Source organism: Macaca fascicularis, chromosome 13 (genome assembly GCF_037993035.2).
Source record: "Macaca fascicularis isolate 582-1 chromosome 13, T2T-MFA8v1.1".
Lineage (NCBI taxonomy): Eukaryota > Metazoa > Chordata > Mammalia > Primates > Cercopithecidae > Macaca > Macaca fascicularis.
Window position 1 is genome coordinate 113,267,894 of NC_088387.1, and position 22,416 is coordinate 113,290,309.

Here is a 22,416-nt window from a genome sequence, read left to right on the forward strand (position 1 = left end):
GTGGGGCCAGATTGTGAAGGATCTGCATGCCCTCATTATAATCAAGAAGTTTTCACTCTGCTCTGTGGAGAGCGAAGCTTTCCATAGGAATTGCGTATTTGCATCTTTACAATGGCTTTAAAAGCCTTAGAAGGTGTAAGTTCCTTGAATAACTTGTAAGTAGTAAAGCTGTCATCTGTCCTCCCAACCTTGGTTTTAAGAAAAATGTATTGTAGGTTCAGTCTTGCTTCAGTGTGGCAAATGGATTGCAGGGGGCAGGACTGGAGAGAGGAGGCACAAGTTGCTGGCCTGTCACGTTGGTCTGGGCGAGAGATGGTATAGTAGACGTTTTCAGGATTGCAGCCTAGATCACAACTGTTTACTCTTTTCTGGAAACAGTGCCAATACCGTGTGACCTCGTAACCCCTTCCCAACTTTGTGTCTCTTGTTGATTGGTTCTGGGGGTGCATCAGATCCAGCCTGGGCAGGCATAGCCCTTTTCTGGGACTTCTGGATCTGGGAACAAAGAATAGCCTGCTTTCTCTGGTGTTAGAGACTATCTGATTTAGGCCAGGTGCGGTGGCTCACGCCTATAATCCCAACACTTTGGGAGGCAGAGGCAGGCGGATCTCTTGAGCCCAGGAGTTTGAGACCAGCCTGGGCAACATGGTGAAACCTCATTTCTAAAAAAAATACAAAAATTAGCTGGACATGGTGGTGTGCGCCTGTAGTCCCAACTAAGGAGGCTGAGGTGGGAGGATCGCTTGAGCCCCAGAGGTCAAGGCTGCAGTAAGCCATGATCATGCTATTGCACTCCAGTCTGAGTGACAGAGTGAGACCCTGTCTCAAAAAATAGATAAACAATCTAATTTGAGGCTGGATGGTTGTGGAAAGCCATATTTCCCTTTGTGTAGAAGTAGTTGGTCTAGAATGAAAGTAGATTAAGCCAGTAGAGAAAGAGAATCCTCCTGGCATTTGAGGTCCAGTGGCACCCACTCTTCCCGTAGTGTGGTTATGGGAAATAAACCAGTATTCTTCAAATACATTTTTCTGTTTTGCTTAAGCTAGTTTAAATTAGTTTCTTGCAACCTTAGGGGTCTTGATTAGTATAGATGGTGTAGACCTAAACTAAGGCACTGAGTGTGGCGTTGGGTGATCTCACACTTTAGGGGGTAAACTAGATGAAAAATGGTAGCTGTGTGACTCAGAGGGCCATGGATGCCTTGGTAGAGTAAAGATGAGAATGGTGTTCTACATGGAAGGAGCACATAGAGCATAGGCAGGCGTGTGGAGCAGCACTGGGGAGGTGTGGTGAATTTGAGTTCTTCTGCTTGGCTGGGCTGTGGGGTGAGCTGGGACTGATATAGAGGGAGAGCCAGATCCTGCAAGCCCTGCTGAGGCCTTAGGCTTGATCCTAGAAGGAGTAGGAACAAATGAAGGTGGGTGTTGGTGATGACTGCTAATAAAAACCCTCACTGCTTTCTAATGATAGAAGCATCACATTCCAGAACATGTAGGAAATAAAGGTTTTAAGGAAAATAAAAATTACACTGATGCCCATCACCATTTATTCTTTTTTTATTTCCAGTATTTAAACATGTATGTATTTAAAATAGCTGAGATGCTGTATATATAGCTCTTAATCTTTTACCCCACTTCTGCTATCATGAGTATTTTTCTGTAACACATTTTTGAGACATTTTGATGACTGTATATTATCCTACTTTGTGCATTTTTATAATTTTATAGTTTATATAATATCCATTTCTAAGATTTTTGTTCTTAAGGATAAAATTGTTTTACTTCAAATCTTAAAATATTGTTCATGTTTCTCATGTTTTTAGAATAATTCCTAGAAGTGAAACTATGGGATCAAATAACATCATGTTTTAAAATAAAAGTTTTTCAACCCAAGAGTATGAATTCAAGTTGCTCTGAATAGATACTCCCTGAAAGTAAGGTATTCTGATTTGTGGTTTACATATAATAACATTCCCCCTTTTTAATGGACAGATTTGAATTTTGACAAATGAATGATTGTGTAACTGCCACCACAGTCAAGATATAGAACAGCCATTAATGTACCAGATTCTCTTGTACTCTTTTGTAGCCACCTCATTCCCCTGCCTTAGACCCTGGCAGCCCCGATCTTTTTTCTGCCCCTGCAGTTTTCCTTTTCCAGAATGCTATGTAAGTAGAATCATAGAGTGTGATAGTTTCTGCCCTCTGGCCCCCAGAGATAAATTTCCTTCCCATGTCAAAACATATTCATTCCATCCCAAGGCCTCCCCAAAAGTCTCAGTTCATTTCAGCGTCAACCCAAAGTCCACAGTCTCATTTAAATCTCATCATCTAAATCAGGTATGAGAGGCTCTGGGTGTAGTCCATCTGGAGGCATGATTCCTTTCCACCTGGGAAACCCAAGAAACAAGTTATTTGCTCCAACATAGAGTTGGGGAATGGGCATGGGATATCAGTTACAGACAGTCCTGTTCAAGGGTAGAGAAAAAGGAAGGAAAAAAGGATTCACCAGTCCCAAACAATTTCATTTTCATAACAGCAAAAGTTTTCAATTTTGACGAACTCTGGTCTATCAGTTTTCTTTTTTTATGCACCATGCTTTTAGTGTTATATCAAATCTTCCTTAATCTAAGGTCACTAAGGTTATCTATGTTTTCTTCTAGAAGTTTTGTACTTTCAGACATTATATTTAGGTGAATTTTGAGTTAGCACCTGTGTGTGGTAAAAAGTATGGATTGAGGTTTGTTTATTTGCATTTGGATGTCCAGTAATAAAATTTCTACTCCTTTGAAACTTAAAGTGTAGTTACGGTAGACAGACAGTCAGCGAACAATATGAATTTTTCGGATGATGGCAAGTGCTACGGAGAGTGGTGAAAGCAGGGCAAAGGGTTGAGAGTGCAGGGCGACAGTGAAGCCTGTGTGGGGTCGGTACCCTGACATCCCACATCAGGTGAGACTTTCTGACCAGGTGACCTGACGGAGGTCAGGGGGTGAGCCATGTGCATGTCCTGTGGAAGAGAATTTTAGGCAGACAGAAAAGTAGCACAGAGGCCTGGTGAGGGGGGACAGGTGCTCAGCGTGGCCAGGCAGCTAGAAGGGTGAGAAGGATTGGTAGGAGCTACAGTCACAGGTGTAACACAGGTGAGAGGCTTGCCGCTTAGAGTTATCTTGGCCAAGGTAAAAACATTTTATGTTGAGCACTCTGAGAAGCCCTTAGAGGGCTTCGAATAAAAGAGGTCATTCTCTGACTTAGTACTGCCCACATTGTGGTTCTTCCTCAGTGGTGTCAGTGTCACAGGGAGCTGGATAAAGATGCAGAGTAAGGGGCCCCACTCAGACCTGCTGAGTCAGAATCTCTGACGGTGGGGCCCAGGAATCCGCTTTAAAAGCTCTTCAGGTGATTCTGATATATGTTAAAGTTTTAAAAAAAGTAATGTAATTTTAATTGACACATTTTATATATTTATGGGGTACAATGTGATGTTTTGATACATGTATCCATTGTAGAATGATCAAATGAGGCTAATTAATATATTCATCACCTCACATACTTAATTATTTATTTGCAGTGAGACCATTTAAAATCCACTCTTCTAGGTCAAGTGGAGGCAGGGAGGCCAGTTAGGAAGCGATGACAGTGGTGCAGGTGAGTCACGGTGGCTCGTCCAGGGTGGCGGTGATGGAAGTGGTGAGTAGTAGTCAGATGTGGAATGTGTTTTATAAGTAGAGCCCAAAGGATCTGCTAATAGATTGAGTGTAGGGTGTAAGAGGAAGAGGTAAGTCGTGAACATTTCCAAGGTTTTTGGCCTTGGAAGGATGGACCTGCAGCTGCCGTTGACTGGGATGGTGAGAGCAGGGGGAGCAGGGAAGCGTTTTAGATGGTGATGGGGAGGGCCGGGGTGGATCTGGAGTCGGGTGTCGGGTAGGTTAAGACGGAGCTGAGTGTGAACCCAAGACACGTCGTGGCAGCGTTTTGACACCTGAGCTATGGGAGCCGTCGGAAGCCGTGTCTTCACTTCTGCCACTGGAGGTGTCCTTGGATGTGGTTAATGTTAAGAAGGATATTGTATTTAATAGTAACTTAATTTTTTTCTGATTGTAAATTATATGTATTTTGTCTAATTTAACAGGTATTCAAAGAAAGTTAACTGCAGCTTTCTGTGAAAATGTCAGTTTTGATATCACAGAGCGTAATAAATTATGTAGAGGAAGAAAACATTCCTGCTCTGAAAGCTCTTCTTGAAAAATGCAAAGACGTAGATGAGAGAAATGAGGTAAGACCAAGTTTGCAAAATTACATTCTTTCACAAATATTTGTTGACTACCTACTACGTATAGGATAGAAGTGTGTAAGAAATAGGTAGTTCTAACCCTTAGTAATATTGCACTGTACTTACGATGTAATGTCTTATAGTTAAAAGTACTTCAAATCCATGTTTTTGGAGTACATTTTAACTTACATAAATGATTGACTATTGAATTTAGATGTATTGATTTTTTTCCCACTGATGGAATAATTAATATTCAGGAAGCTTGATTACTGAAATCACGTACTTCTGTGAAACTTTAGAGATCATCTGGACCTGATCTTGATTAACCAGACAAAATCAGGGATTGTTGAAATACTTTCTTTAATGAGCCCCCACTATCTTCCTCCATTGTTTGTCCCACACACTGTGGGATTTTAAAAACCCTACATCTTTATTAGAGAGTTAAATAGGTTAGGTATTATATTTAGTAACACATTAATAAACATTAACTGAAGTGAGATGTTTCTCCTCAATGTTATGAGTTAAAAAATGTGGATCTTAGTTCATTATGAAAAGCCAAGCTATTATTATTATTATTATTATTTGAGTCGAAGTCTTGCTCTGTCGCCCAGGCTGGAGTGCAGTGGCGCGATCTCGGCTCACTGCAAGCTCCACCTCCTGGGTTCATGCCATTCTCCTGCCTCAGCCTCCCGAGTAGCTGGGACTACAGGTGCCCGCCACCTCTCCTGGCTAATTTTTTTTTTTTTAGGAGAGACAGGGTTTCACCATGTTAGCCAGGATGAGTCTCCATCTCCTGACCTCGTGATCCGCCCGCCTCAGCCTCCTAAGTGCTGGGATTACAGGTGTGAGCCACCATGCCTGGCAAGCCAAGCTATTATTATTTGGCAGGACATTTTAGGTGCTAATACGGTTTTGTGTAAATTTTGTGACTGTCAGGGTATGTGTTTGGTTTATAAAACTTAAGGAAAACAACCTTGTCTCTTAGAACTGTGTGTGTTTTCAAGAGTATGATATTTCTTGCCAGTAGATAAGATGAATAAGGAGTGACTTTTTATTTTATACTATATATGTATGTATATATACTTATGTGTTTGTATATATTTGCTTACATATATATCTTGTGTAGACATATAAAAAGTTTTATTTATTTTTTATTGTGATAAACACATAATATAAAATTTTACGTCTTTACCATCTTAACCATTTTTAAGGATACAGTTTAGGAGTATTAAGTATTTCTCCACTGTTGGGCAATAGATTCCAGAACTTTTTCTGTTTTTTATTTTTTTATATTTTTGAGACGGAGTCTTGCTGTCGCCCAGGCTGGAGTGAAGTAGTGTGATCTCAGCTCACTGCAACCTCCGTCCCCTGAGTTCAAGTGATTCTCATGCCTCAGCCTCCTAACTGGGACTACAGTTGTGCGCCACCACACCTGGCTAATTTTTTGTATTTTTAGTAGATATGGGGTTTCACCATGTTGGTCAGGCTTGTCTTGAACTCCTGACCTCAAGTGATTCGCCCGCCTCGGCCTCCCAAAAGTGCTGCGATTACAGGCGTGACCACTCCATCCAGCCTACCAGAACTTTTTCATCTTGCAAAATCAAAATTCTGTCTATTAAACAACAGCTCTGCCTTTCCCCCTCTCTCTAAACCCTGGCAGTGACTATTTTACTTTCTGTTTATATGAATATGACTATTTAGATACCTCATGTAATTGGACTTACATACTGTTTGTCTTTTTGTGACTGGCTTATTTCAGTTAGCATAATATCCTCAAGGTTCATTCACGTTATAGCATGTAACAGGATTTCCTTCCTTTTAAGGCTGAATAATATTTCATTGTATGTACATAGCACATTTCTGTGGCTAGAAATTTGGGTTGCTTCCATCTGTTGGTTATTGTGAATAATGCTGCTATAAACATGAGTGTGCAAATGTTATACATGTTTTTGCTTTTGTTTTTTGTTTTTAGACAGGATCTCACTCCATTGGCCAGGCTGGAGTGCAGTGGCAGAATCAGGGGTCACTGCAGCCTTGACCTCTCAGGCTTAAGCGATCCTTCTGCTTCAGCCCCCCAAGTAGCTGGGACACAGGTGTGCACCACCATACCTGGCTAATTTTTTGTATTTTAGCTGAGATGGGGTTTTGCCATGTTGCCCAGGCTGGTCTTGAACTCCTTGACTCAATCTATCTGCCCGCCTGAGCCTCCCAAAGTGCTGGGATTACAGGCGTGAGGCATCATGCCTGATGTATAAATGTTTTTAAAGCTGCTAAATTGACTTAGTAATTACTTCATTATTACTTTTTCTGACTTGTGGTACCTAATTTCATTTAATGTTAACTCAGTTGTTAAGGAAATGTTGATATAAAAATGTTGTTATTATAATAATATTATGCTAGCTAATGTTTTTATTGAATACTTATGCAAATATTCTGGTATATATTTTCTATATCTTAGCTCATTTAACTTGCATAGCAGCTGTGTAAAGATTAATACTGTTATTTATCTTTATTTATGGGTAAATGACTGAATTACTCAGTTTCCTATCCAATGTATTATTTGGTAGAGTCCATATTTGAACTTTGCTCAATTTGACTTTAAACAGATTATAATCTGTTTAAGCTCTATGTTTTTTCTTTGAGTTTTCATAATAAAGTTTATTTAATGATTATGCCTATATTTTCACTGTTTCTATATTGAACAAAATATATTTTCATTAGTTAACATCATTACCCCCTTCTATGATAATGAATAGTCAAAAATTGTTATACATAGATAAGATACTAATCATTGGAGGTTAATTGTTATAAAATTATTACAGAATTAGTCATTTTGTTAGCATATATTAGCATATTTGGAATAACCATACGATAGTTTGAAAACATTAAATTTTACTTCAGAGACACTTGTCTAGGGAATGCTGAGAAAACAGCTTCACTCGGAAGGAAAAGATAGCACATCAGTAAGCGTCAAATTAATCTTATTGCTGTAAGGAGTAAAGCACAGTGGCATAGAGCTTAGTTTAGCATCATGCTAGATAAGCATTTAATGAATATTAACATATCCAGTTTAATATTGTATCAATTTAAATTGGAGTTTTAAAGTGATAATTTGAAACCACCTAGGCTTGTTCAGTTATGGCTCAGTGTAAAAGCTGGTATTTTTTTTTTTTTTTTTTTTTTTAGCATTTTGCTTTTACAACTTCTGATAAAATGTAATTTTTATAGAATTACAAAAAGTTGTTTGTATTTTTTCCCCTTTTCTCTCGTTTTATTTTTATGTAACTTCATGTTAATGTGTTTTGGTTATCAGTTTTGAGAAAGATTCTTAAGTATTAGATCAATTAAAATAATGTGGGTAGGCTGTATACAGTGGCTCACACCTGTAATCCCAGCACTTTGAGAGGCTGAGTCTCTTGAGCCTAGGAGTTTGAGACCAGCCCGGGCACTGTAGTGAGACCCTACTTCTAAAAAAATTAGCTATGTGTGGCACCTTTTAGACCTAGCTACTTGGGAGGCTGAGGTGGGAGGATCGCTTGACCCCAGGAGTTCAAGGCTGCAGTGAGCTATGATTGCACCACTACACTCCAGCCTGGGTGACAGACTGAGACCCTATCTCTAAGAAATATAAACAAATTTAAAAAGGGGTAAAATTGCCTGATACTGTGTTTATTAGCACATAATTGGCCACAAACAGTGAATTCTAGTTTCCTTTTATTGCTTTATTTATAAACTAGATACATCTTTGGCCTATGAATATTTTCAGTGATGGCAAATCTTTGTCCTTTGTAGAGTAGCAAAATGTTTTTATTTTTATTTTATTTTTGAAAGGAACAAACAGTCACTCTCAGCTCTCCTTGGTATAAGGGAATAGTGTTGAGGCTGGTCATTTTTCTCCTGTTTAAGAAAATGAACTGAGACTTTAAGCAATGGAATTTGCTATATGTTTATGAGTAAACTTTATTTTATTTTTTTGAGACAGGATCTTGCTCTGTTGCCCAGGCTGGAGTGTAATGGCATGATCCAGCTCACTGCAGCCTTGACCTGCTGGGCTTAAGCAATCCTCCCATCTCAGCCACCCGAGTAGCTAGGACTACAGGCGTGTGCTACCACGCCTGGCTCATTAAAATTTTTTTTTTTTTTTTTTTGTAGAGATGAAGTTTCACAATGTTGCCCAGGCTATTCTCCAACTGCCGGGCTCAAGTGATCCTCCTGCCTCAGCCTCCCAAAGTGCTAGGATTACAGGCATGAGAGTCACTGCGCCTGGTCTGTAAATAGACTAAAGGAAATTTCAAAGGAGGATTTCGAAATATTTTAGTTTCACTATAGTTATTGGAAGAAGTAGAAACCCTCCAGAAGGACTGCTTTAAAAAAAAACCAAAAAACCGTGGTTATTTAGGTTTCATACACTTAAATAAGTAGAAATGGGAACCTGGAAATTGGGAAGAGCAAAAAGATGCTTGAATAGTAGCTGTTTTTGCATTGTAGTCTTCTGGGAAGCTGAGATAAAGTCCAGTATTTCAGTAGGTGCATAGTGTTCTGTTTTGTTTTTGGTGTGTTTTGGCTTGAGGTCACTGTAAGTAGTAGAGCAGGGTTTATGTGGATTATGTAATCCTGTGTTTTCTGGAAGGAGATAGGCATGGAATTTGCTGGGATGTGTGGGGTCAGGTGTGGAAAGGATCTTTATTGATTCATTTTCAAGTAGAAAAATGAAAGTTCTCATGATATAAGTTACTTTATCTCGACAACTGTAGTTACTGGACTGGTTAAGCAAGAACTAGGAAAATCCAAAGATAGGCTTTGTTTTCAGGCCGAACTTTTAAAGTAACAATCGTTCTATTTTTGGGGATCCTGTAAAACTTTATGGCAGCCTTTCCTGAAAGTCATTATCTTTTTGGATAGTGTAGATACAAAAGGTGCATCAGTTAAGAATTGCTTTGTACTGCATGGAACAGCTCTCAAAACAGTGATTTAGACAAATTAAGGTTTTGTTTTTCTGTCATTATGACAAGCTAGATGAGCCATTTCAAGGCTAATATGATGGCTTCAGGATATCCTCAAGAACCCAGGCTCCTTCCTTTCTCTCCAGTCGTCACTGTGTGCCTATTGCATCACATCCGTCATGTTCAAAAGCCCCAGCACTGTGTCTCAGTTTGGCCAAGAAGAAGGAAAAGGCACAGACCAGCAGAATTAGTCCCTGACAGAGCTTTCCTGGGAGAGCTAGCCAGGGCACCATTGTGAGATTATTTCCAGCTGCAAGTGGGGCTGAACACTGGGCATTTTTTTTCCAGCTGAGCTCACTGCCACCCCCAACAAGCCCTGTCTTTCTACATGCTGGGTAGACAACTGATAGTTTCTGCAAGAAAAGAGAATGACAGTTCAAGTCTTTCATTTGGCATGTTTCTAGGCTATCAAATTTATACCATCTTTCCTACTTGTGTTGTATGTATTTGTAACATTTATATTATGTTTTTCTCTCATTATCTAGAAACACTTATCTATGTGAACATCTGAAATGTAACTGTGACCCAGAGAGTAAACAGAAAACTTCCCTGAGTCTTTGGAATTATAATTTTGAAAACTGTGATGTAAAATTGATGTATCCTCAGGACTGTGGATTTAGAGTCTGTTGCTTTAATTTATATATTTTACCAATGACTTTGATACCTGACTTTGTGTCCCAGTAGATTAGAAGGGAGAACAGTTCTATAGAATGTATACCAAAGAACCTAGAGCTGACAGAGGCATGCATGGCAAAGTAATTGATGTTCGTAGTTATGACTCAGAATTATAAACGTAATGTTTCAGGTAATCTGTTTAACAAGTAGCAGTACGTGCATAGCTTTTTAGAATGATGATTATCATAAAAGTTATAATCAGCTTTAATGTTGAGAAGATAAATTGTTTCACCCAGAAAATCTATTTATGTGTAATGCGTCATTCCCTAATGACCATGGTTGGATGACATGTGGCTACCACATATAATTTAGCATCCATCCTTACATAGGAATGTCTGTATTTAATGTGACCGATATTTGAACTTTAAACCAGTGTTTGTGTTTAAATCCTTACTTGTATTATTCTTATAATAGCATCTGTTGTATTTTGCTAATCATTATAACTGTTTGCTTATTTGGATTTTGTGCCTAATAGAATTTTAAATTCTTTGAGACTTTGCTCACTCGTTTACTCAGCAAATATTTGGATACCTGTGTGGCAGTCACTGTCCCTCACACTGGGTATATAGTTTTAAACCCATAAGCAAAACAGACATGTTTCCCGGCCTTTAGGGGAGACAGAAATGATCAGTTGTTAATCACACAATAAAAATGTGGTTACAAACGAGGATTAGTATAGGAGAAGTAAATTATAGGGGATCAGTAAGGAGGTAGGAATGAGCAGGAGGGCACGTTGAGGCTGGAGGTGGCACAGACTGGGTTGAGAGCCAGGCACATGCCCTGCTCCGCATCACTCAGGGTTTGTGTCAGCATGGGTAAGGATGTTGGTTCTTATCCAAAAGAACTATGGGAAAACATCAAAGGGTTTTCAGCCGAGGAATAATGTCAGGTGGGCATTTAAAAGAATCATAGATATTTCCCCCCATACTAATATACATGTAGTAAGTAGGTGTTTAAGTGTTTGCATAATTAAACTTAATTTTTGGTGTACATTTTTCTCATATGCCTTAGTGTGTCTTAGTACCTTTAGTATCATCCCTCTTTAACCTGGTACTTCCTTTTTGAAAAATTTTAATTTTAATTTTTTTTTGGGACAAGTCTTGCTGTGTCACACAGGCTGGAGCTCAGTGGTACGATCTTGGTTCACTGCAACCTTTGCCTCCCAGGTTCCAGCGATTCTCGTGTCTCAGCCTCCCAGGTAGCTGGGATTACAGGAATGCACCATGACGCTCCCTCTAGTTTTGTATTTTTAGTAGAGACGGGATTTCACCATGTTGGTCAGGCTGGTCTTGAACTCCTGGCCTCACGTGATCCGTCCATCTTGACCTCCCAAAGTGCTGGGATTACAGGCTTGAGCCACTGCGCCCGGCCTAACCTGGTACTTACCGATCTGTTTCCTGTCATGGCACTTACAGAAAATGATAACTTTTGACTGCACTTGCAGTAGATGAGGCTTGCTGGTAGGGGTGACTTGTCCAGGTACCTAGCTGCCTGAGCCCTACCCTTGTCTCCAGGGCTTGAGGGAGCATCGTCTCTGTACTCCTGTGACTCATTCTTAACCCGAAGGCTGGGACACTGATTTCACTAGTAGGAGCTTTATTTAGTTTAGTGAACTAAGTTTCTAAGAGAAGGCTTTAAAAAAACTACATATGTGTATTATACATAGCACCTGGTTGTTTTTATTCATTATTTTACTTTTCTTCTTATGGTCCTATTTCAGACAAAACATCTATATGTAATTAAAAACACATTCTAGATCGTATTCTACCTGTATTGTTAGAGAATTTGGCTACCATAAGTATTCTGAAATTTTATGTATATTTCAGTAATTGCATTCCAAATCCTAGTGTTATTCATATTTACTTGCTTTAAATGAATTTGCAGGGCCAAAAACAGATTGTTAATACTGTGGGAAGAAAAATTATGTTTTATTTTTTCTTTGACTTTTAAATTACTACTAAACTGCAACTTAAAGTTCAAAGCTATTTCTAAATTAAATATAGTAAACACAACTAACCAGTGCTTAACATACATTCATGAAAATGTTTGGTATATTTAACTGTGATGTTTTAGTAAAAGTAGCATATCTTGATAAGTTCCCTGTGTCCTTTATATTTTCTAGTGTGGCCAGACTCCACTGATGATAGCTGCTGAACAAGGCAATCTGGAAATAGTGAAGGAATTAATTAAGAATGGAGCTAACTGCAATCTGGAAGATTTGGTATATATTAAATAATTTACTCATCATTTGCTCACTCTTTTCTTTGCTATGTTTTTTGTTTTTCAGAGGTGATTCAAAAGTAATAATTAAAACTTTTACATATATTTCAACTTTGCCTAGTGGGCTGTATCAGTGTTTTTTTAAAAGAGTAATACAGGAGAGAAATTTTTACTTTCAATGAAGGATCTCAGCTCTTTGGTTTTTTTATGTGGATGAGACTGGCTGAATAGAGAGCATGTGTACATACAGTTAAATGTCCGCCTAGAAGATATCCACGTATGAGTCATGTTAAGTAACTCCCCATAATGGTAACTTATTATAAATATCATTACATATGATAATGGCCAGGAATATATGGTCCCTTCTGATACCACCTCTGAGGGGTAAATCGACATTCCACACGGTTACATTTCCTCTGATTCTCCCTGTATTTTTGGAATTGCTTTTGAGGGTCACATAGCTACATCTATTTTGTTTCTTAATTGAATGATTACAGTTAGGAATAAAAGTTAACATAGGATGCTTATATCCTTTATTTAAAAAATAAAGGAGAATAGTTCTTTTCTTTATCACATTGTATCTAAACATTTGAGATCTCTGTAGTCTGGTAGCCTGTGAATGTGCTTTTAAATCTGATTACAGTCTCTTTAATTTGAATTTAAATTATAGTCAGGGTGGCTAGCCATGAGGATTAGCTTTGAGGTTTTGATGATCATTTTTTCTCATTTTTAAAAAGCACAGTATATGATTAGAAGTCCAGTGAGAAGACTGAACAAGCGGTTTTAAAACCATGTTTACCCCATTCTTAGTGATGCAAGTGGACAGATGGATTCTTAGGAGAGCTTCAGTGTGACTGTAGAGTAGTTTAGTTAGCATGGGTCACGTCATGTCAACTTGGTATGATCATTTGGTATGTAAGGTGAAATTTAGTTTTCCTTACTTTGAAATGTTATTTTTGGTTTGAAAATGATAACTTTTAAAATATGTGTTCAAGGATAATTGGACAGCACTTATATCCGCATCGAAAGAAGGGCATATACACATCGTAGAGGAACTGCTGAAATGTGGGGTTAACCTGGAGCACCGTGATATGGTATGGACATTTTTATATGTTCTTCATTAGCTGAAATCTTGTTTATAATCATAGATATGTGTGAAATCTTGTATTTTTATGTGTGAAATGATATTATAATAATGTTTTTAGAATTTGGGGTTGGACATTGAAATGACCCTCAAGAATGTTTTAAAACCCAGGTGTTATAATATACCTCATAGTACATTCTTAGTCATTTTTCGTTTATTTCAGAGTTTAAAATTCTGACATATTGTTACAAATAACTGATTACTCTTTAATATATCAACATTTTGGATCTTCTGAGACAGTTGTTTCCTTTAGGTAGGACTTTAGGAGGGACAGCGTATGGTTTTGAAACTATTACCAGGTATTCAAAGTTACACTTTTCAGAATAATATTTTAGATTTATTTTTAAAATGTGGTTATTTTCAGACATGCTATCCGTGCATGACAGAAGTTTAACAAGATGTGATCCTTAATTATTACTTAGCTCTTACTTGAGCTTGGCATCTGGTTAAAGCATAAGGTGAAGAGAGAGGTCATTTCTGGCTAATTCTGTAAAATGTTCAGCCCTTTTAAAAGTTGATTTAAACAGTAGAAGAAAGGAAGAAAATGATCTGCTGTGATATATAAAATATTTATTACTTAGCTGATGATGGTTTTTGAAGTACAGACGGTCTGAGTTTTTAAGAAGCCGTAGCATTTCACCATTTTGCACTTAATAACACATTAAAATTTCACAGTAGTTCAACCTGTATAATCTTATATTTGTTTTCAAAACTAAGTGCAATGGGTGGTATCCTTATTTTTATAGGAAGATACAGGGAACCGCTGGTATCTTATATATTTCCAAAAAGAATTTAAGTACGTTGCAGTGAAAGTTTAGGGAGAGAAGATAATGATGTCAGTAACTGAGGCAAAGATGGATAGGACAGCTGAGAGTGAAGTGTGGTTCTTGCCTTGTTGGTACGAAAGGTAGAAGGGAAATGCAGGGAGTTATCGAGTTCTCAATACTTTATTAAAGGTACCTTACCAGATTATCAGATGGGTTAATGACACAGCAGCTGTAAAGCACCTAAAGAGACCAGGTGTGGAATAGGTACCATACCAATAGGTACTATACCAGTAGGTAGCTATTCCATGCCTGGCCTCGTTAGGTGCTTTATAGCTGCTCTGTCATTTAACTGACTTCTCAGAACAATCCTATGGACTAAGGGTAGATTTTATTCTCAATGTATAATTGAGGAAATTGAGACTGGAAGAGGTGAATCTTTATCCTAAGTCACGCAGCTAGTAAGCAATTAGGCTGGGTTTTGAACCAGGTCTTCCTGCTCCAAAGACTTTCTCCTCTATCATTGTTTTACATATATCAGCAAGGGAATTAGGAACAATAAAATATACATTATGAATGTGTAAAAGTGCATTAAGATTTGTAAAAACTGATTTCTTAAACTTTGTTGGTTCTCCCTATTTCTTCAAAGTGATGACCAGGAAACCTTTAACATTTAAAGGGTCTTTATTTTGGCTTTAAAACACTGAAAATTGGGGAAACTGAGGACCATGTCTCTCTCAGTAACCAGTATTGTGGGACCTTAACCTCAAAGGATTGGGTGGGTGGGCAGTAGTAACTACCAAGTTGAGGGAAGACAGAGTCCCTGGGACTTGTTTAAGGAGAGGAGAGTGACCACTGAGGTCCTGTGGGGCTCAGGAAGGATTCCAGGATTTAATATCAGAAGTCTAGTGGGGACTCTTCCTGTGAGGACCTTTACTGGCACCAAAGTAAAGAAAGAGTTCATGAAATATAAAGCTATACTATAGTTAATTGGTCTCAGTCTTTTGCCAATTTAGCTTCATTTTCTTGAGATTAAAATTTTATCTCGTAGTTTCTTACGTAGGGGGCCAGAGGGACATTATTCTTTTTTTTTTTTTTCCCCCGAGACGGAGTCTCGCTCTTTGCCCAGTCTGGAGCACAGTGGCACAATCTTGGCTCACTGCAACCTCCGCCTCCCAAGTTCAAACAATTCTTCTGCCTCAGCCTCCTAAGGAGCTGGGATTACAGGTATGTGCCACCACGCCTGGCTCACTTTTTGTGTTTTTAGTAGAGACAGGATTTCACCATGTTGGCCAGGCTGGTGTTAAACTCCTGACCTCAAGTGATCCTTCTGCCTAGGCCTCATTTTTTTTTTTTTTTTTTTTTGAGACAGGGTCTCTGTCACCTCACTACAACCTCCGTCCCCCAGGCTTGAGTGATCCTCCCACCTCAGCCCCCCTTGTAGCTGGGACTACAGATGCACACCACCGTGGCTGGCTAATTTTTGTATTTTTTGTAGAGTCAGGGTTTTGCCATGTTGCCCAGGCTGGTCTTGAACTCCTGAGCTCAAGTGATCTGCCTGTCTTGGGCTCCCAAAGTGCTGGCATTACAGGCGTGAGCCACCATGCCCGGCTGGGACATTATTCAAATTGAAGTGAGGGCATGATGATAAAAAGTTCTGGGCAAGGCTGGGTGCGGTGGCTCATGCCTGTAATCCCAGCACTTTGGGAGGCGGAGGTGGGCAGGTCCCACGGTCAGGAGATCTAGACCATCCTGGCTAACATGGTGAAACCCTGTCTGTACTAAAAATACAAAAAAATTAGCTGGGCGTGGTGGCTGCCTGTAGTCCCAGCTACTCAGGAGGCTGAGGCAGGAGAATGGCGTGAACCCGGGAGGCAGAGCTTGCAGTGAGCTGAGATTGCACCACTGCCCTCCAGCCTGGGCGACAAGTGAGACTCCGTCTCAAAAAAAAAAAAAAAAAAGTTCCGGGCAAGTATTTTACAAGTTAAAATATAGATGTAAGACTTTACTTGACCAAATGCCCAGCTCTGTAATTTGACCTAAATATGTTGTGTCTTTCACGGCCTTGACACTTTAGAAGAGTACTCATCAGTAGTTTTAGGTTGTTCCTCAGTTTGGATTTGTAGATGTTTCTCGTGTTCACATGCAGATGTGCTTTAGAGGGAAGGATGTCCCAGAGGCGATGTGCTTTTCTTGGTGTACCTCCTGGGGGAATGTGATTTCAGTTGGTGTCACTGGTGATGTCAGCCTTCATCTCTTGATTAGGGTAGTGTCTGTTACTGTAAGGGTACTATTTTTCCGTTTGTAATTACTTAATATTTGGGGGAAGATACTTTGAGACTAAACAAAATACCTTTCTTCTGACTAAACTTTCACCTATTTGATTTAGCATTCATCAGTGAATCTTACCTGCAACAGTTATTACCATAACTGTGGTGGTATAATGATGAGTTTCTGCTGCCCTCATATTCTGCATTAATTAATTAGAATTCTTCTGTAGGGAAGAGTGCCTGCTTCCCTTCCCCACACCCTACTCTGTCTGTCGTCTGTCTGTCCATCCATCCATCCATTCATCCATTCATCTATATATCTATCTATATCTTTCTATTTCAGTATGGACTTATAAATATTTATTCCTTGGGTTATAGTCCAGTACTAATATTACTGCTCAAGTTATTCCAACTTTATCCATTAGAAGCTCTTTCAGGCTGGCTCTGTGCCCTTTTAAGATGCTCCGTACTTAAAAAAAATTCCTTAGTAAGATTTGATTACATTGGTCTTTTTTTATTGAATTGTATCATAGTTAAGGAGAAAATAGCTCCTGTAGCTTAGTAAGTAGAACTTCATCAAGTGTGGTGTTAATTCATACCTGATGACCTTGCCTACATCTGGAAATCCTGATCATGGATGAGATGCCTTAGCATCCTCTCTCTTTTAGCAAGAGGTACTATAATGATCTGGGGTTTAAAGGATGTGTTTAAATGCAGGAGTTGAATATGATTGTTAGAATCTCTCTCTGGATAAAGTTTAAATTCATATAAAGAAATGAATATCTAGGAACATAGAAAGTTTTCTGAAGAAAAAAATTGTTTTTTTCTGAGATGGAGTCTCGCACTGTCGCCTGGGCTGGAGTGCAGTGGCACAATCTCGGCTTACTGCAACCTCCGCCTCCCAGGTTCAAGTGGGACTTCTGCCTCAGCCTCCCAAGTAGCTGGGACTACAGGTGCACGCCATCTTGCCTGGCTAATTTTTGTATTCTTTTAGTAGAGATGGAGTTTCACCATATTGGTCAGGCTGGTCTCAAACTTCTGAGCTCATGATCCGCCTGCCTTGGCCTCCCAAAGTGCTGGGATTACAGGCATGAGCCACCACGCCCAGCCTGAAGAAATATTTTTAGACAGCCAAAATAAATCTTAGAAATTTGGAAGAGTTCATAATGAATGTTCTCTAATTCAGATTTTGTTATATAGCATAAACTTTGGACTAACCATTTGTGGATGCAAGAGATTTGACTTACTTCATGTACTATTGTATTTGGGGAGCCTGGTAATTTAAAACTATATAATACTACCATCATGAAACAATGGTTTATAAAGATATTTACTAAAGAAATTTCATTAGTGACATTTTTTATACTCAGAGATGATCTAACGTTTGATTCCCTTACCCCTACTTTTTTTATGTAGGGAGGATGGACAGCTCTCATGTGGGCATGTTACAAAGGCCGTACTGACGTAGTAGATTTGCTTCTTTCTCATGGTGCCAATCCAAGTGTCACTGGTCTGGTAAGCATTAACAAACAAATTTGTTTGTATTATAAGTGGTAAGTTTTCTTAGGGAATACTTAAGGTTGATTATACTTGGCTTCATTGTGGGTAGAGATATTCTTTATCTTATTAAATAAACATAATGTAGAATATGATTTCAAAACACACACAGTAATGAGAATTTTTATCTAAAGCTACGTTTATTTTTCAATTGTCAGCAAAAAGGCAGCTCTTAGAGCTTAAATGTTAATTATAACTATATAACATTGCAAAAGGAAATTTTGAAATCTTTAGTCATCTTCCTGTTTTCTGTGTGTGAATCCTTAATCTGAACTTATTTAAAGAAAAGAGACATTTACCAAATAATTATGCTGTTTTTCTATACATTCTGTTATATATATTTACATTCCTCTTATTTCACTTTCTTCTTAATAGTATTGCCTTTTGACCAGATAACCACATTTTAATGTGTTGAATTTACAAAAATAAATGTATTCATAATATATGATTATTTAAGATTTGTTATATCTTAGTTGCCAATTATGTATTACGAGTGTTTCATCTGTTTTTAAAATGGAGAATGGTTTGTAATCTGATTAAAAAAACATTGCTTTGTGTTACTTCCTTTGATATTTACTTTACTTAGCAAATGTGTGTTGTAAATATCTACCTAAAAGATTTTATTTTTCCTTCCCTCCCTCCCTCCTTGCTTGCTTTCTTTCCTTCCTTCCTGCTTATCTACCTACCTACCTACCAATCTATCCTAGCAGTACAGTGTTTACCCCATCATTTGGGCAGCAGGGAGAGGACATGCAGATATAGTGCATCTTTTACTGCAAAATGGTGCCAAAGTCAACTGCTCTGATAAGGTAGGTCAGCAGCATCATTTCAGGTTCCAGTCCATGTTGTGTCCACTCAGTGTCTAAGTTATAAACATTTTTATATGATATCATGAGGCTTCTCTAATGTAGTTTATATTTTTGTATATTAATGCATTTTATATAGATATATATCTCATAGATGGATTCCCTGGGTATATTATGTAGTAAGTATCCTTCTGATGTTTTCTTATGTCACATTCATCATTCCCAAGAAAACTGACTGGGATGATAGAGTCCCTGTCTTCATTGTTTGAAGTTTTCGATTGTAACTCTTCTTCCTACCTTCAGTCCTATCTGCTTTCTCTGTATTGTTGTGTGAGAGATCTTTCTAAAATTGAAGTTTGGTTGTCTTTCTCTTGGGCTTAAATTCCTGAAGACCGTCTCTGGTATGGTGGGTGAAGATGGGCCTTGCCTTCCTTCTTCCCCTTCTCTTGCTGCTTGTCCCCCATGCTTCCTCACATGCCAGCCACCAAACGACCCATGGTCCAGGGCTCCTTCGCAGTGTGCCCGCCTCTTCCTCCTCAGCTTCTCTTCATCTCTGAGGCTCTGCCTATTTGCCGGCACCTCCAGAAAGCATTCCAGAATCATGTGCTATTCTTTTTTTTTTTTTTTTTTAATACTTAACACTTACCTCAGTTATTGCATAAATACTTACCTAATTATCTTTTTTTCTTCTTTACTTTTGGAAAGCTTCATTGGCTTTCACTGTTTGGGGATAAAACCCAGGCTTTTCAGTTTGGCTTCAGCCTGTCTCTGAGGCTCACTTCTTGCCATTTTTTACATATATGCTGTGTTTTAGATACAACAGATTGTCTAACGTTCTGTGAACGTTGTTTCTGTGTTTATTCTGTTCCCTCTGCTAGGCATGCTATTACTTCCTCTGCCTGATGAACTCCTGTTTATTTCTCAAGGCTTATTTGAGGTGTTAGCTTCTTTGTTAAGTCTTCTTACCCTGGGTGCCCCTTCCTGGGTACTCTGCACATTTCCATTAGGGCACATAACCTGTTGCCTTGTAATGATTGATTTCCACATCCTTCTTACCACTAGAGTGTACGTTTCATGTAGATAAGGACTGCCTTTTTTTTTTTTTTTTTTTTCCCATTTTGTACCTCCATTATTTCCATTAGTGGTCTTAGTATTTGGCATATTGTGGGGATAACTGTAATCTTTTCACATTTATTGTAGCTAAATATAGGGAAATAGCTATTACTTTAAGATTTGTTTTTTGTCATTAAAATAGATTCTGCACATAAATTTCTTTAAGTACAACAGTATTGTTTAACCTTATGGGGCTGCTGGAAATCATTCATCTCTTGATCTGGGCAGTAGTTATGCCAGTGTATACATATGTAAAAAATCATCAAGTCGTACAGTGAAAATTAGTATATTTTTTGTACTTTGTACATGTTATGCCTCACTTAAAAATATTACACAAAATAATAGCTTAATGAGGAGCATAGGGAGGCTGTTGTAAATATTTATATTATAATATGGCATCTAAGAATATTGCATTTGTACTGTTGGCTAATTCAGATTGACTGAGGTTTGATGTATGTCTAAAATGGATACAGTTTTGTCTGTTGATGGAATTTTTTTTTTTTCTTTTTCTTTTTTTTTTTTTGAGACGGAGTCTCGCTCTGTCACCCAGGCTGGAGTGCATTGGCCGGATCTCAGCTCACTGCAAGCTCCGCCTCCCGGGTTCACGCCATTCTCCGGCCTCAGCCTCCCGAGTAGCTGGGACTACAGGCGCCCGCCACCTCGCCCGGCTAGTTTTTTTTTGTATTTCTTAATAGAGACGGGGTTTCACCGTGTTAGCCAGGATGGTCTCGATCTCCTGACCTCGTGATCCACCCGTCTCGGCCTCCCAAAGTGCTGGGATTACAGGCTTGAGCCACCGCGCCCGGCCGGATTTTTTTTTTTATATGGAGTCTTGCTCTGTCACCCAGGCTGGAGTGCAGTGGTACGATCTTGGCTCACTGCAACCTCTGTCTCCTGGGTTCAAGTGATTCTCCTGTGTCAGCCTCCTGAGTAGCTGGGATTACAGGTGCGCACCACCACACCTGTCTAATTTTTGTATTTTTAGTAGAGACGGGGTTTCACCATGTTGCCCAGGCTGGTCTCGACCTCCTGAGCTCAGGTGATTCACCTGCCTCGGCCTCCCAAAGTGCTGGGATTACAGGCATGAGCCACCACGCCCAGCCTGTGATGTAATTTAATTATAATAGAGAAGCCTTTATTTTCTCCTTGTCTATAATAAAATGTTTATATATAGCTTGGCTTTCAAGGCCCTCAAGAATCAGATAATAATGCTACCTAATTCACTGATGGTGCAGCAGTCAGTCAAGATTTGGTAAAAGAATGCGACTTCCTCTAGACCTTGAAGAAAGGGTAGAGTTTACATCCCTGAGAGAGGAGGAGCAGAAACGAACTGGGCACAGGGAAAAGAGAGCACAAGGTACCAGGGAACGGCTTCAGGTGGCCTGTTGAGCTAGTGTTGAGTGCACCCTCAGTGGTGAGGAGAGGGGTGGGAGGAGGAAGCTGGGCTGCAGGCGAAGCCACCTTTGGGTGAGCCTTGGATACTTGGCTGAGGAGCTTGGACATCTGGCCTGTAGACACTCAGAATCACTGGGGATTTTAAGTAGTAGGTGGTCGCAAAGTGATGTTTTGAAAACATTGACGTTTAATAGCCCACAGTGGGATGGATTGGAGGTTGAGAGCATTTTTATTTCTGACAGAAGTAGGGAGGCTTCTATGGGAAGGAATTCTTAGAGAAAGGAAGGCAGTCTGTTTAGACGTGTTGACCTTGAAGTGGTGGGAACTTGTAGTTGAAGGTGTCCTACTAGGTAGTGGACATAGAGATTTGGGTTGCTGGTGCTAAAGGGCTTGCCTAGAGGTGATTCTTGAAATGCTGTGAGTGCGGATTTGGCAGCTGAGATGAGTAGTAACAGAATATGGTGAGCAAAGGGCTGATTATTAGGAATAATAATAATTATTTTTTCTTAATTATAATACCTAGTTATTTATATAATTATTATTAATCTCCAGAGCTGGGAGAACTTGGCTGGTATAGCGTCAAACGTGGTGAATGAATCAAAAATTCAAGTTGGAAGGGACAGTCAGTATAGTTCAAAAATACTGCAGAGCTTTCAGGAAGAAAAGAAAGAACTTAGTAAAAGATACATAGGTAGCTGAGTGTGGTGGCTCATGTTTGTAATCCCAGCACTTTGGGAGGCCGGGGCAGGTGGATCACCTGAGGTCAAGAGTTCAAAACCACCCTTGCCAACATGGTAAAACCCTATCTCTACTAAAAATACAAAAATTAGCTGGGCATGATGGTGGGTGCCTGTAATCCCAGCTACTTGGGAGGCTAAAGCAGGTGAATCACTTGAGCCCAGGAGGTGTGGAGATTGCAGTGAGCTGAGATCGTGCCACTGCACTCCAAGCTGGGCAGCAGAGTGAGATTCCCTCTCAAAGAAAAAACAAACAAACAAAAAAACAAACCAAAAAAAAGATACATAGATCTGGAGTTTAGGTGACTATTTGGGTGACCTCTGCAATGGTGGTTTTGTAATGTTTGTAGCAGAACCTAGTTTTTTAGGGGAGTTTGGTAAGGGGTTATAAATTATCTTGAAAAGCTTAAAGGACAGTGATTATCTTCAGAGGGTAGCCTGTTGGAAAAATCTGTTAGG

At 39.2% G+C, this 22,416-nt stretch overlaps 1 protein-coding gene across 46 annotated transcripts in view; it reads left to right on the forward strand.

The window, feature by feature from the left end:
- Nucleotides 1–22,416, forward strand: part of KIDINS220 (kinase D interacting substrate 220) — a 117,680-nt gene that overhangs the window by 6,313 nt on the left and 88,951 nt on the right. For 13 of the 46 annotated variants that reach the window (XM_045369843.3, XM_065527459.2, XM_065527462.2 and 10 more), the window contains exons 2-6: nucleotides 4,133–4,276; nucleotides 12,074–12,172; nucleotides 13,167–13,265; nucleotides 17,766–17,864; nucleotides 18,617–18,715. In XM_045369843.3, coding sequence (XP_045225778.1) covers nucleotides 4,169–4,276; nucleotides 12,074–12,172; nucleotides 13,167–13,265; nucleotides 17,766–17,864; nucleotides 18,617–18,715 — 504 coding nt within the window. In that variant the 5' untranslated portion in view covers nucleotides 4,133–4,168. Of the gene's footprint in view, nucleotides 1–3,599; nucleotides 3,649–4,132; nucleotides 4,277–6,245; nucleotides 6,367–12,073; nucleotides 12,173–13,166; nucleotides 13,266–17,765; nucleotides 17,865–18,613; nucleotides 18,716–22,416 lie in introns of all 46 variants that reach the window. The other 33 variants (XM_074012404.1, XM_074012408.1, XM_074012411.1 and 30 more) reach the window with 7 other exon arrangements.